Source organism: Chiloscyllium punctatum, chromosome 25, assembly GCF_047496795.1.
Source record: "Chiloscyllium punctatum isolate Juve2018m chromosome 25, sChiPun1.3, whole genome shotgun sequence".
NCBI classification, from domain to species: Eukaryota; Metazoa; Chordata; class Chondrichthyes; order Orectolobiformes; family Hemiscylliidae; genus Chiloscyllium; species Chiloscyllium punctatum.
The window spans coordinates 9,722,922-9,736,466 of NC_092763.1; the positions used below are offsets into that span (position 1 = coordinate 9,722,922).

The window sequence follows — 13,545 nt, forward strand, 5'->3', positions numbered from 1 at the left end:
TACTATTATTGTAGTAATTCATTTAGTCATTCAGTGCATTGAAGCCCATCCCAGACTTAAGATGTCTGCTTTTCCCAGGACTCCATGGACTAACACATGATTAGCTCACTTATCACTATTAACAAAACACTATTGATTGACTGCAGTCCAACCCTGGATTGATTTGGTAGGGCAGCTCAAATTGACCATAGTCCAGTCACTGATTAATATCTGCATTGCATCCTGTCTGACCTACCTGTAATCTCTGGGCTCATTGCATTTGGCTCTGAGAGCTGAACATGGCTGAGTCCCTCAAATGCAAGTACACAAAACCTCAGACTCCAGACTAGGCATCACTGACAGTGGTTAACCCTCAGACTGGAATTGGACAAGCTTCTTGACTGACTGTGTCAGCCACCCCGAGTGATCAAAGTCCCCTGGATCCCACAAATGACTGATTCCCTCTGACTTAAGGACGTGGTCATTTGCATGAAGCACAAGCAGTGTATTTACCTCGAGGGCGGCATGGTGGCTCAGTGGTTAGCACTGCTGCCTCTCAGCGCTAGGGACCTGGTTCAATTCCCACCTCGGGCAACTGTCCGTGTGGCGTTTGCACATTCTCCCCGTGTCTGTGTGGGTTTCCTCCGGGTGTTCTGGTTTCCTCCCACAGTCCAAAGATGTGCAGGTCAGGTGAATTGGCCATGCTAAATTCCCCGTGGTGTTAGGTGCATTCAGAGGGTCAGTGTGGACTTGTTGGGCCAAAGGGCTTGTTTCCACACTGTAGGGAATCTAATCTAATCTTAAATTGATGGCACATACAGTAGGTGTGATTCTGATGTCAATGTATCTCATATGCATTCTATGCACTTGTGCAGATCATAAAATGCATCTGTGTAGCCCCATGCAAAATTAACTGGCAGACATATGCATCTCATGACTGGATTAGTGGTGCTGGAAGAGCACAGCAGTTCAGGCAGCATCCAACGAGCAACGAAATTGATGTTTCGGGCAAAAGCCCTTCCTTGTTTTTACCTTATATGCATCTCATTGGTGCCTGTGAGCTCTGAAATGAAGTGTTGAAGGGTTGAGGTGGTATAAGATTTGGTCAGAGAAGATATGATGATGTGGTGAGGCTGGTGGATTACTGTTGCTAGTCCGAGAACAGAGGTTTGAGGCAGACGATGTATGTGGAGCTTACACGGTCATTATGTTAAGACATAATTGAACAATGGCTAGCTTAAGCTATTAATGCTTTGCAGCTACTATACTCCCACTCTGACTTACATGATTGGAAATCGTGCAGTCTAGTTTTTCGGTACCACAAGGCAGTTATGAGTATACTGCATCTGCTGCTCAAGCTGTGAATTCCTCTACTTTGTGCAGATGAAACAGAGATTGGGTGATTGGTATGCGGAATGGTCTAATCATTATACTGGTGATGATCTGAGCTGTTGGCTACCGTTTAATTCCCCACTACAGCTTTAATCTGAATCATTGGTCTCAGTTAAACCTCTTACATTGTTTCCAAAGAAACTTGACGCAACCTCAAGGAACAGCTCCCTCACCTATTTCAAAGGCATTTTCCAGTCTTTTGGATTCCACATATGTGCATACTGTAACCACAGCCTCATATCTTTCCAAAGATATTCCTCCCCATCCCCATCCACTTTCTGGAAAGACCGTTCCCTCTGCGACTACCTTGTCAGGTCCAACCCCCCCACCCCAAAACAATCCACCCTCCCTTCCTGGCACCTTCTCCTGCACTGCAAGAATTGCAAAACTTACACCGACACCTCCCCCCTCACCTCCATCCAAGGCCCCAAAGGAGCCTTCCACATCTATCAGCGTTTGACTGCACTTCCACATGTCATTTACTGTATCCTTTGCTCCCGATGCAGTCTCCTCTACACTGGGGAGGCAGGACGCCTACTCACTGAGTGCTTCAGAGAACGTCTCCGGGACACACGCGCCAACCAACCCCACCGTCCCGTGGCTGAACATTTCAACTTCCACTCCCATTCCCACTCCACTGAGGACATGCAGTCCTGGGCCACCTGCATCACCACTCCCTTACCATCTGACACCTGGAGGAAGAACGCCTCAACTTCTGCCTCAGGACCCTCCAACCCCATGGCATCATTGTGGATTTTACCAGTTTTCTCATTTCCCTTCTTCCCCCCAACCTTACCCTAGTTACAACCTTCCAGCTCCTCATGACTTATCCCACGTGTCCATCTTCCTTCCCACCTATCTGCTCCACCCTCCCCTCCGACCTATCACCATTACCCCCACCTCCATCCACCTATTGCACTCTCAGCAACCTCTTTCCCCCACCCCCTCAGCCCCACCATTCTACCATTTATTTCTCCACCCCGAGGCTCCTAGCCTCATTCCTAATGAAGGCCATTTGCCCGAAATATCGATTTTCCTGCTCCTTGGATGCTGTCTGACCTGCTGTGTTTTTCCAGCACCACACACTTGACTCTAATCTCCAGCATCTGCAGTCCTCACTGTCACCTAATTTCTTTTGCAGACAGCAACGGTTGGTGACAACTGTGCAATTACCATCTATATCTCCTCAAAATGCTTCTTTGTTCGATTAGTTGACCCGTTACTAGCTACTATTCCCTTACATCATTGTTCCTTTTGACATGTAATCTTTCTTGCCCTTCAACCTATCACAGAGCTTTCTCTCTGTACTGTTCCTGCCCTTAGATTTGTTTAAATTTTATTCCATTGACTTAATCTTGTTCTGAGGGAAAGTCTTTGACCTGAAGCATTAATTTTTCCCTCTGCATATATGCTTTCTTGCTGAATATTTCTAGCATTTTCCTTTGTCCCAAGTTATTTGCATGTTCTTACATTCTAAATGGATTTTCATTACAGTGTGGAAAATGTTTTATATTCGTGGTGAATATTCCTTTCACTTTAAGTAGTTTATCTGTCATTCTGTCTGATATCTTCATTTTTTTGTTTTACCTTCCATCCTACAAAGTGGCTTCATTGTCTTCATTTTCAGCTGTGACAAGACAATACATTATCCTGTCTCTTTTCTTCCCTCTGCTGATGCTGAGCAGCACGCTGTAATATTTTGCACATTTTCTATTCTTTATGCCATATTTTCTGTCTCTACATTTTCCCTTCGGTGATAACATATTCATGGATTCCAGTCTCTCAATTTGAATTCCTTTGGAAATAATTTTATGGATATTTTAACATTTGGATTAAAAGACAGGAAATGTTGGAACTCATTGGGAAGACGTACGTACTCAGCTCGACAAAAGTGGGTAATAATGGCGTAGGCAAAGAAACAAGTTGTCTATTAAATACAAAGTGCTGGAAAAGCACAGCAGGACTGGCAGCATCTGTGGAAAGAGAAACACAGTTAGCATTTCGACTCCAATGTGACTCTTATTCAGAATCTGCTGATGTTGCCAGACCTACTGGATTTTCTATTTTTATTTCAGATCACCAGCATCCACAGAAGGTTGCTTATAAGTGATGTACTAAACTGTTTCAGTGAAGGGTGTGCTTACTTGTATCTATTCACAGTGGTATGTGACAAATGAAGAGCTATTCTTTGTACTACATTATATCATGGCATTTTATCTTGCTTATCACATTATATGGCCAAATGGCATAACCCCTGTCAAGGATACCTCCTTCTAAACGTTAGGACTCAGTACCTGCTTACTGATCCATGAAAATGGGCCACCAATAGAGCAATTTCCTGGATTGTTCCCGTTACCAATCAGTTGCGACAAGATATTTTGCTTCCCAAGCAGGGGTCAAGACATTCAATTCAAGCGCAAGCTGGGAAATATATTTGACTCCCTCTGTGTCACTGTAGTGATTTGAGTAAACATAATTTTAAATCCCTCCTGTCCAAGGATTCAAAGGGAGACTTGATGGGTCATGTACTGTAATTTATTTGACAGGCAGCTCCTTGCTTCACAGCTGTATGATGGAGGAGTTTTATATTCAGCAGCCTTCATCTGTTTAGAAATCATTTTAACCCATCTTGGTTCAAAGCTGTCTCGCAACTGATTGGTTGGCAACAAATTTGATAATGAAGGTTAATGCAAGAAAATTGATTTTGTTTCCTACACTTAGAGGTATAGTTAAGTGTACAACTATTGTTTTGTTTTACTTGATGATTTTACAAAAAAATTGCAATTTTTATTTAATTTACATTTATTTATCATTGTTTTTGATTCCGTATCCAAATTGTGTTCCTTGACTACCAATTCTATTTCTGTCACAGAATCACAGAATTCCTACAATGCAAATAGACACTATTTGGCCCATCAAGTCTACACTGACTCTCAGAAGAGCATCCAACCCAGCCCATTCACGACACCACCCCCCCAAATGACCTCATCCCTGCATTTCCTATGACTAATTTACCTAGCCTACAATTCCTTGGCCGCTATGGGACAATTTAGCATGGTCAATCCATCTATGCACATCTTTGGACTGTGGGAAGAACCTGGATCTTATGGCAAAAACCCATGCAGACACAGGGCGAATGTGCAAAGTTCAAAGCACATTCATTTTCCTGGTTACTGTCTGAAACTAAATCCACCTAAGTGTCATATTTGGTCCTGAAATAAATTTCTGACTACATGTCCATACCTCCACAAAGATTGGTGATTTCTGCCTCTGTAGTATCACACAGATTTTCTCCTGTCCTTCAGCAGCTGAAACCCTCACTTACGACTTTAATATTAGCTCGAGGCTTGATAATTCTAACGTATTGCTATCTGTTATCCCACGTTCTATCCTTTGTAAACCTGAAGTCATCCAAAATTCTGCACCCTCTATAATTGTTCACAACTATCACATTCACATATTATCTTGGTGCCTGATGGCCTGCATTGGCTCTTGATCCAACAATGCCTTGACTTCGAAATTCTTTTCCTTGTTCTCAATCCCTTGATGGTGTTGTGTCTCACTATCTATGCAATCTTTTCAAGCCAGCACCCTTCTGGGATATCTGCATTCATGTTGGCACAGCCAAATATAATTGGTGGTCATGCCTTCAGCTGTTTAGGTCTGAAAGTCTCTCCCCCAAACCTTTCCAGATCCCTATCTATCTTTGGTCCTTACAGGAACCTTTTAATGAACTTATTTTACCAAGCTATTGGCCTTCTGCTCTTACTTTCCTTTCATGTTTCAGTGCCCAATTTTGCATAATAGCAGCCCTGCAATGTTCTCTCTCAGCCACCCCAAAGTTGAACACATGCTGTTTATCATGCCGAAGACATACCAGTGCATATAATTCAGTGTGGCTGTAACACATGGAACGTGGAGGTCTGTGCATCAGCTGGAGAAATGAGAGGGAATGAAGCATCTTTGAATACTTTAGTACATGAAAAAAAACGTTACTACTCTATATGTTTATTGTTAAGTAATTTGGGCAGGTAGTCTAATAGACTTAAGCAGAATATCCCAACCTTATTTAAGTCCCAATTCCTGTGATGTTAACTTGTCTGGATACCCTGCAACACAACATAAAAATATTTAGCTCCTTTCAATGATATGTACCTAAGCTTTCAGATTTTCAAAATCCAAGGAACCAAAGACAAAAATCAGATGAAGCTTCTCTGCCTAGCAAGTTGTGAAAACATGAAACTCTAAGGATTAAAAAACAGTATTAGGTGACTCTGCCCCATTAGTCTTGAATCCACCTGGGCAAATCCACTTGTGGTAATGACCAACCAGACAGAAGTCACCCTCATGATAAAAATGAAAGGTTCATGCTCGTGGCTTCACACTCTCTATCATATTTGCCACAAGCACTAGAGATCACTGGATAAATGGCAGTTTACCTTAGGGCACCTTCACCATGCAGATGGTCAAACATAATGACTCTCACTGTATTTGCTTGCATTATTTCTTAAAGTCATTATGCGGGCTAGTGATGAAAAACAGCTACAGCAATTGAAGTGGGCCTCCAGTTGCCGGTCTGTCAACCTGCTATGGCAGCAAAAGCCTAGCTGGAGTACTTCGTTGGCTAGGAAATCATTACCATTGCCAAAACAAACATTATTTACAAATCTTGTTTCTCAGAGGTTTGCGTATGTTGACAGTGCAAATTATTTCCTATTACCAGTACCATCGTCCTGCTGACAAGGATGTCTCTGTTTCAATGTCTTTTCTGAAATGAACTAGAAATCCAGTTGGTATAAGCCTCATAAACTAAGAGCTGGATTAGATGCTAAGAATAATTTCTTGCGTTCTTTCAGAAAGCATTATATGCCACCACCATATCTTCATTGTTCCCCAGAAAGTAATGATAACTGTGTATAGTCACACTGTTACCTGATTGTGGTTGGTTTTAATGGGCCAGATAAGTTTGGTAGTCATGTAATTTTACATTACTAAGGTTGTCAATTGGCTTTTAAGATAGCACCAGACTATATAGTCAGATAAAATATGTAAAAATTAGCCATTTATCTTATTGCTTCTTGGACTGCATTGTCTGGAGTAATTCTAAGCCACATGGACAAACAACTCTGTTTCATCCTTGATTTCAGCGAGGTAAAGGCTAAAAATTCATTTGTGTCGCACCACCACCTCAAAACCAAGCTGTGTAAAATGAGTTGATTCTTTGGGGGCAGATAATGCAGCTAGCTGCAACTTGTATGACTATCATAGGTTTCTTCAATGGTATTAATTAGGAAATCTACGTATGGATTAGCAGGCAGTCTTGTCTGCATGGCATATTAACATCATCTTTGTAGCATGACTTTTCAGTGATGCAGCATGAATTGTTTTATAACCCAATGGGTTAAGACAATTGTCTGAGCTCAGAGTTTGCCTTAATTGTAATTGGATATTAAAATTGGTTTTGTAATTTGCTTTGGTTTCTTCAATGTTTTCTAATTCATGTAATTTGCTTTATGATTGGACTCTGGTGTATGGCTTCAATTGAGCTGCTGCTTCATTGCAAAACTTGTACTTTAAGGGATTTTCAGTGGAAGCATTAACAAGTTATGTTTGGTAGTGCAAGTTTATTGAAAACTGCAGACTAATGAAGACACAAATTAGACCAAAATAAACAATTTCTGTTTCTTTCAAAAATGAAAAATGTCTGATATTTAATTATTTTAAAAACTATTATTGTGTTTGTTCACTTCATTAAAAAATGTCACTTGTTCTTGGCATACTTTTTTAAAGCATAATTCGATTTGGACTATTCATATTTTTTAATGCAGGCCATAGTTTGCAAATTGAACAGTGTAAATACCTTATTTAAAGTTACATCTGCATGTTGAATTCATTTCTGGCCTTCATATTGGGCAAGATAGTGATATTGGCCAGTATGTTCTTGTGCTGCAGAATGTGAGGGAGGAGGCAGGAAGGCTTGCAAATGTGATGGGCTCAGTACCATTACCTTTTTGCCTCTTGCACAAACCTCAGGGCAGGGAAGACTCCTGGTCGATCTTATCATCCAACCTCCACTTAAGATCCTTAATTAGTCAATTAATGACTGCACAAGGCTCTTTACCATCTTGGCTGAAATTATTTCCATATTTGGTGAGTCTGCTGACACACAGCCCTGCATCACAGGTAAAACTGTGGATTGTACATCAGCTTAAGGGATGGGGTTGTCCCTCGATCTATACTAAAGTCTGCATTGTCGAGGGTATGGACATGATGCAGATGGGTGGCTGCTGAGAGCCATTCCTGAGCCATCACTTCTGGTTGCCATAGCTTTGCTCTACCCCTGACTTCCACTACCTGTGTTTCCTATTCCTTGAGTTGCTGCTTGATTCTGGGACTCCAGGTGGAGTCGTGCCAGCATTGCCATACTCACCCAGTGCTGCTGAGTGTTCGAACGACTTGTATGACTATCTGGTGTTTGATTGGCCAACATCTTTCAGTGAGTAAGACTTTAACTCTTGGGCTCGTTTCCTACTGCTATCCTCTTAGAAGTCTGATGGGCAGAAGATAGGGCAAACTTTCTTGCTAAGAATTGTTGTGAATAACCTGCAGCTTTTTCAGATGACACGTGATTCCACCCACACCCTTCCCACACCCCAAAAAAAACTCTGAAGTTTCTACTCAGTATATTTACGAAAGGAGGATATGACTGTTTACATGTATTTTTGGAGTGATACAGCACGGAAACAGACCCTTCGGTCCAACTAGTACATGCCGAATATAATCCCAAACTAAATTAATCCCACTTGCCTGTTCATGGCCCATATCCCTCCAAACCTTTCATATTCATGTATCTACCCAAATGTCTTTTAAACATGATAATTGTGCCAACATCCACCACTTCTTCAAGAAGTATATCAATCCCTCTATGTAAAATATTTGTCCCTCAAGTCTTTTTAAATCTTCCACTTCTCACCTTAAAAATGTGCCACCTAGTCTTGACATCCTCTATCTGGGGGAAAAGACATCTACCAACCTTATGTTCTTAAGTGTGGACACTTTTTGTCAAAGTTTACCCTTTAGGTGCGCCACTGAGAAGACAGGTTATAGGAAGATCAGTCATGAAGGATATTTCAAATACAAGGAGGTTTTAATTCTGCTTTAGGAAAACCGATGGCCTCACCAATGCTGCTTGCAGTGGTAGCAAAACCTTTCTTTTATATTCTATTCACTTTTGTTTCTCTCATGTATTTAAAGTGATAAATTTAATAACATTTTAATATCCTGGTTTTAAAAATAGCCACATAGAATAAACTACAAAGATACGATGATAAATCTTTATAAATCAATCTTGGGTCTCAGCTGGAGTATTTTGTCAATTTTTGCCCACTGGCTTCTGGGAAGATGTCCAGAGTTTGGTGACGGTGTACAGGAGATTTGCCAGAAAGATGCCAAGAATTGAGGGACTTCAGTTGGATGGACAGGAGAAGCTGGGATTGTTAATTTTAGAATGGCATCATCTAAAAACAATGTTTCAAAATCATGAGTGCTTTAAGTTGAATAAATGGGGAGGAACTGGTTCCATTTGAAGGCTGGGCTAGTAACCAAAATGCACAGGTTTAAGATGACTGGCAAAGCAGTAGGGGTTTGATGAGTATTCTGTTACTCAGCACGTCATTATGATTTAGAATATACTGATTGTGGTGGAAACAGAGAGTGGTAACTTTCCAAAAATAATTTTAAAAAGAAATGTTTGCTCGGCTTTGAAGGAAGTGTGCTCGGCTTTGAGGGAAGAGTGAAGGAAATCAGACTAATTGTGTGTCTCTTGCAGAAACCTGAAATGGACAGAATGGTCTGAATAATTGCTTTGACTTCCATTACTTTCCTATGGTTTGAATGCTAATTTGAAGATACTTTGATATTCATAAAATAAAATTATGTTTGGATTTCAATATTGATAATGGATATTGGCTTTCTATTTGAATACTGCACATATTGTCTTTGCCATTGTTTGTATAATATCCAACTGTACAGTATAAAAAAGCCTAAATTTTGTGGTAGGAATAGTAAGAGTGTTAGAGGCCTTATTCTGCCACTGAAACCAATAAGAACATATTCCCATCACTCTAATTTTGTTAAATGTTCATTATTAGGGGTGTGGTTGAGGGGGTGAATGGGTGTTTGGAATTTGGCAGGGTGGGGCACCATTGCATGAGACTGGCGGTGTCAGTATGACTGATTGGGAGTTAATATTATGTAGGCAGTATTATCTAGGGATAGAGCAGGTTTTAATGCATTTCATCTTTGGCTCAACATTAGGTAAATATGTTGGAATCATCCAGCATCTCTGAATCTAACTCAGACTTAGGACTTCTTCAGAGGGAAGTGGAAACTCCATCCAGTACTGGACATTGGGTTATTGTGCTTCAGAATTTTCATTTTTGTGGGCATGTCGAGTTGTCAGTGTGCTGGGAATTCTGAGAAGGCCTGATATACACCCCTCAAGAACGGTACTTGTACTGGGAGGGTTAACTTGCAACTACAGGTAGCATAAATTTACTTTGTAATTCTCCAAATGCAGGAAATTTAGAAGTGAACTGATTGGTGTTTATAATGTTAAAATTATTTGATATGGAGAAACTATTTAATTTGTTTGGGACATAATTAGAGTTAGGTCAATTCAGGAGGAAAATCCAGCACATTTTTTTAAAGTCCCCTTGGCTTCCTATAGGTTCCTGACTCCCCATTCAGTCGCACTGATAATCATACACATCTAAATATTGCCCTATTCGGTTCGGTACTTTTTTTTTATTTTTAGAGTTTATATTTGAAATTGTAAATAATTTTATATGCTGACATAGTTCAGTGAAGCATCTGCTGATAGTTTGGCTATCAGAATTGGATGTCCTGTTTTGTCTCAAAAACACAATTTACTGTGATAAAGTCAATTAAAACTTCATTGGACTAATGGTATGGCCAAATGCAAATAATGAATATTTTATTTCATTAGGAGCACAGTTGTTTATGTCAATCTTTTAAATGAGGAGAAGCCTTAACCACAATATTATTAGTTTACAGAGATTTTATATGTTAACAATAACTTTGGATTTAGCTAATTCTTTTTTTTAATTTGATAGAAGAAAACAGGAAATGACTGGATGGAAACAACCCATTTGAAAGACCAGGAAAAAAAATGAAAGAACTGAGAGAGTGGTCCAATCAAATTCTCAAGAAAAATAGTCTAAGACCATTTACTTGTGCTGGTTTCTCAAAACTGCAACATGTAATTTACAAAATAAAATGCGGAACAAAAAAATACCTTTTCAGAATTCATCAATATAATTATCCTTCTCTTTAGATGTAGTCAGAAGCACCTTTATGTCATGCCTCTTAAAAGTTTGGCCTAATTGCATACATTTCTTTTTAGGAGTTGAGGCAATTACCAACTCTGCCAATGAAGTATGAACATTTGCAATTGTAAATTTTTCAACATATCTGTTATGGATCATTGATTCTGTTTTGTCACAATCTTTCACTTTTTTTTTTAAGTAGTATAAATGTAATTTATGCATGTATTTGTTTTTCAGCTGGGTTAATAACTTTGGTCATGAAGGACTTGGTCTCATGCTTGATGCTTTGGAGAAACTATTGGACAAAAAACAGTAAGTCAGAATTAGTTCTTTTAATTTAAAGACACAAGATGATGTGGAGAAGAGTTGGTGACGAAATGAAAACCCAAGGTGTTTAAAAAGCGTTGTGATATAATACTCAGATGATATTCTGACCAGTTATTCAACCTCCTCCACATATGGTAACAATACACAATTGAGTACTCCTTCCAAAATGGTGGATTTTATTCCCAATTTATTTCAGACTTCATATTCTTCCCTCTATTCGTGCATGTTTGGGGGTGCTTGAGTATAGATCCAATGTTGCCATCTGTTTTCTGCTGCTTCTCTCCGGCTTTTCTCATGTGAGATACCAGAGGAAATTAAGTTTCCTTTCCAACCTCCACTAATGCTATTTCAAAGTTTGTTTTCTTTCGTTGTCTTGTTTTTCTGTCTGTCTCTCTCACATTCACACATGTGCAAGGAAACATTCTGGTTTTACTGAAGACAATTATGGATGACAAACATGATAGATTAAACATTTGCTGATTTTATAAGGTTTCATGGGAAAAGGACCTGGAAATCTTGAAACATACTTTACCTTTGCAGTGCTGTGTTCTTTTGTGATACTGAGGCTTCTTGCTTCACTTCCAGATTCCCACTCAATCTCTCCATTTTGGCTGGAGCGCACCAAGGCATTTAAATGTTTTAGTAATGAAGTCTCCAGGTTTTATGTGTGATACACTCTGTGTTGCAAGTCATTCTGCACAATTCACCTCAGAACCATAATGAATATTAATTACTCTTATCCTGATGAGTGTGTAAGATTTTTGGGCACACTCTAATTGAGACCTAAACCAATTACAATTAAGTACAATTTGGAAAAAGTAATGTAAAGTTTGCTAGTCCTACTTGGTTACAAGACCCAAACGTGATACAAGTTTGTCATGATAAGTGCATGCTTGATAAAAGTACATAATTTTTAAAAAAGGCTTCCAGCCTATCCACGGGATATCCGTTTACAACCCTGATTCGTCTGGACTCAACTCTCCTGTTCTATTGACTAAAGTTCTTTTTTGTCCTTGATCTTCCTCTTCCTTGTTGGATTAATTCCTGTGGAAGATTCTTCAATTTATTGTGATTCCAGATGGGGTAGCCCAAGTAATTATACTTTTGGGTGAGGAGGGATGAGCTGGCTCCTCTTTATTCACCTACTGATCTCAGTTAATTTTAAAATGCTCCTTTCCTTTGTGAGCACATTTCCCTCAGACTGAATGAATTTATGCTTAAGAAGGAGACAGTTTAACCAAACTTTACTTTAAAGAGTGCGTGCCTTCCTTCGTGACTAAATGTGAGAAGAAGTTGTAACACAATGCATACAAATTACAAATGAAAATGAGTAAAGAAAGAAAAAGAAATACGTTCAACCTCTAGGTTGTTTTTGAAGAGTAGAAGGTGAAATGATGTGTCCATTAAATTAAGAGAGAGCCTTAGTGTTGATGTTAGTAGTTGAACAATTGATTTCAAGGTTCTTTTCTTTGCAGATTAGCTGAAATTTTTTTGGTCACATTTCCTTTTCAGTTGTGGCTGGTTTGCTGACTGCTTCCAGTACACAGAGCAAGAAGATGTCTTTTGACCTTTTAGCATGAATCAACATTTCAGGGGTTCACAGGGAATCTTTTAGCAGTCAGTGAATTCCATTCTTAGAAGTAGGATTGTCTCGCATGCTTGGGTTGCAGGTAATTGAAAATAAGCATGTCTAGTTCAAAAATAAAAAATATCCTTAAGCAACTCAGGAGTTCTAATCTGAAGTTATGACATTCCCCAGTTCTTACAAGCCACTACACTCTCTGCATGATCAGAGGCACCTTGAAGTCAATTTATTAATGCATGAACAGTTCATAGTTAATGTTGGATTGGCTAGTTAGTTAGCTTAATTACTGATTGGTATCTTGAAAAGCAAAGGTCATCCTGCGCCACATCTTCCTGTCACCTCATGAAATTAAATTTTTTTTTGAAATATGATTAACCCTTTTATAACAGCCTGCCCCCCTTAGCTTATCAGTTCTGTAGATGTTTACCAAGATAAGGTTGAACCAAGTCACAATTGATTTGTCTGCTTAGAGTATATACTGGCAGGGATTAGCTATCATTGCAAATGTTCAATTTGAATTTTCTCCAAAAAAATTCAATGTTCTTAAATTATAACAACCATTTGTGTCTGCACAATAATTACTGATTCCTGAGGCAAATTTAAATGTAGTTATCCTACAAACTAATATCTACAGTTGAGTTTTGTATTTTAAGCTTTAAAAATTGCTGGTCTTTGTTTCTCAAATAAAAAAGTTTTTACTCATTCTCATGTGTATTTGCTTAGGTTACGTTAGCCTGAGCCATAAAATAACAATAAAACCACAAATCAAAGCCTTTACTCTTGACCCGGCCATGTGGCTTCTTCATTATGGAAACTATTTTACAACAAACTATGATTGAACAAAACATGATTTTATTCCTCATCTGTTTTACTGAAGTCAAAATTCTTAACTATTGAAGAATAACAAAATGCTAC

General features: G+C 39.1%; 1 protein-coding gene across 5 annotated transcripts in view; it reads left to right on the forward strand.

Moving 5' to 3' along the window:
* The window catches only part of diaph2 (diaphanous-related formin 2), a 780,284-nt gene that overhangs the window by 238,733 nt on the left and 528,006 nt on the right, over window positions 1-13,545 (forward strand). For all 5 annotated transcript variants that reach the window (XR_011964075.1, XM_072594677.1, XM_072594675.1 and 2 more), the window contains one exon: window positions 10,956-11,030. Coding sequence is in view for 4 of the 5 variants with exons in the window: in XM_072594677.1 (XP_072450778.1) it covers window positions 10,956-11,030 (75 nt within the window). In the remaining variant the exon portion in view is untranslated. The remainder of the gene's footprint in view (window positions 1-10,955; window positions 11,031-13,545) is intronic.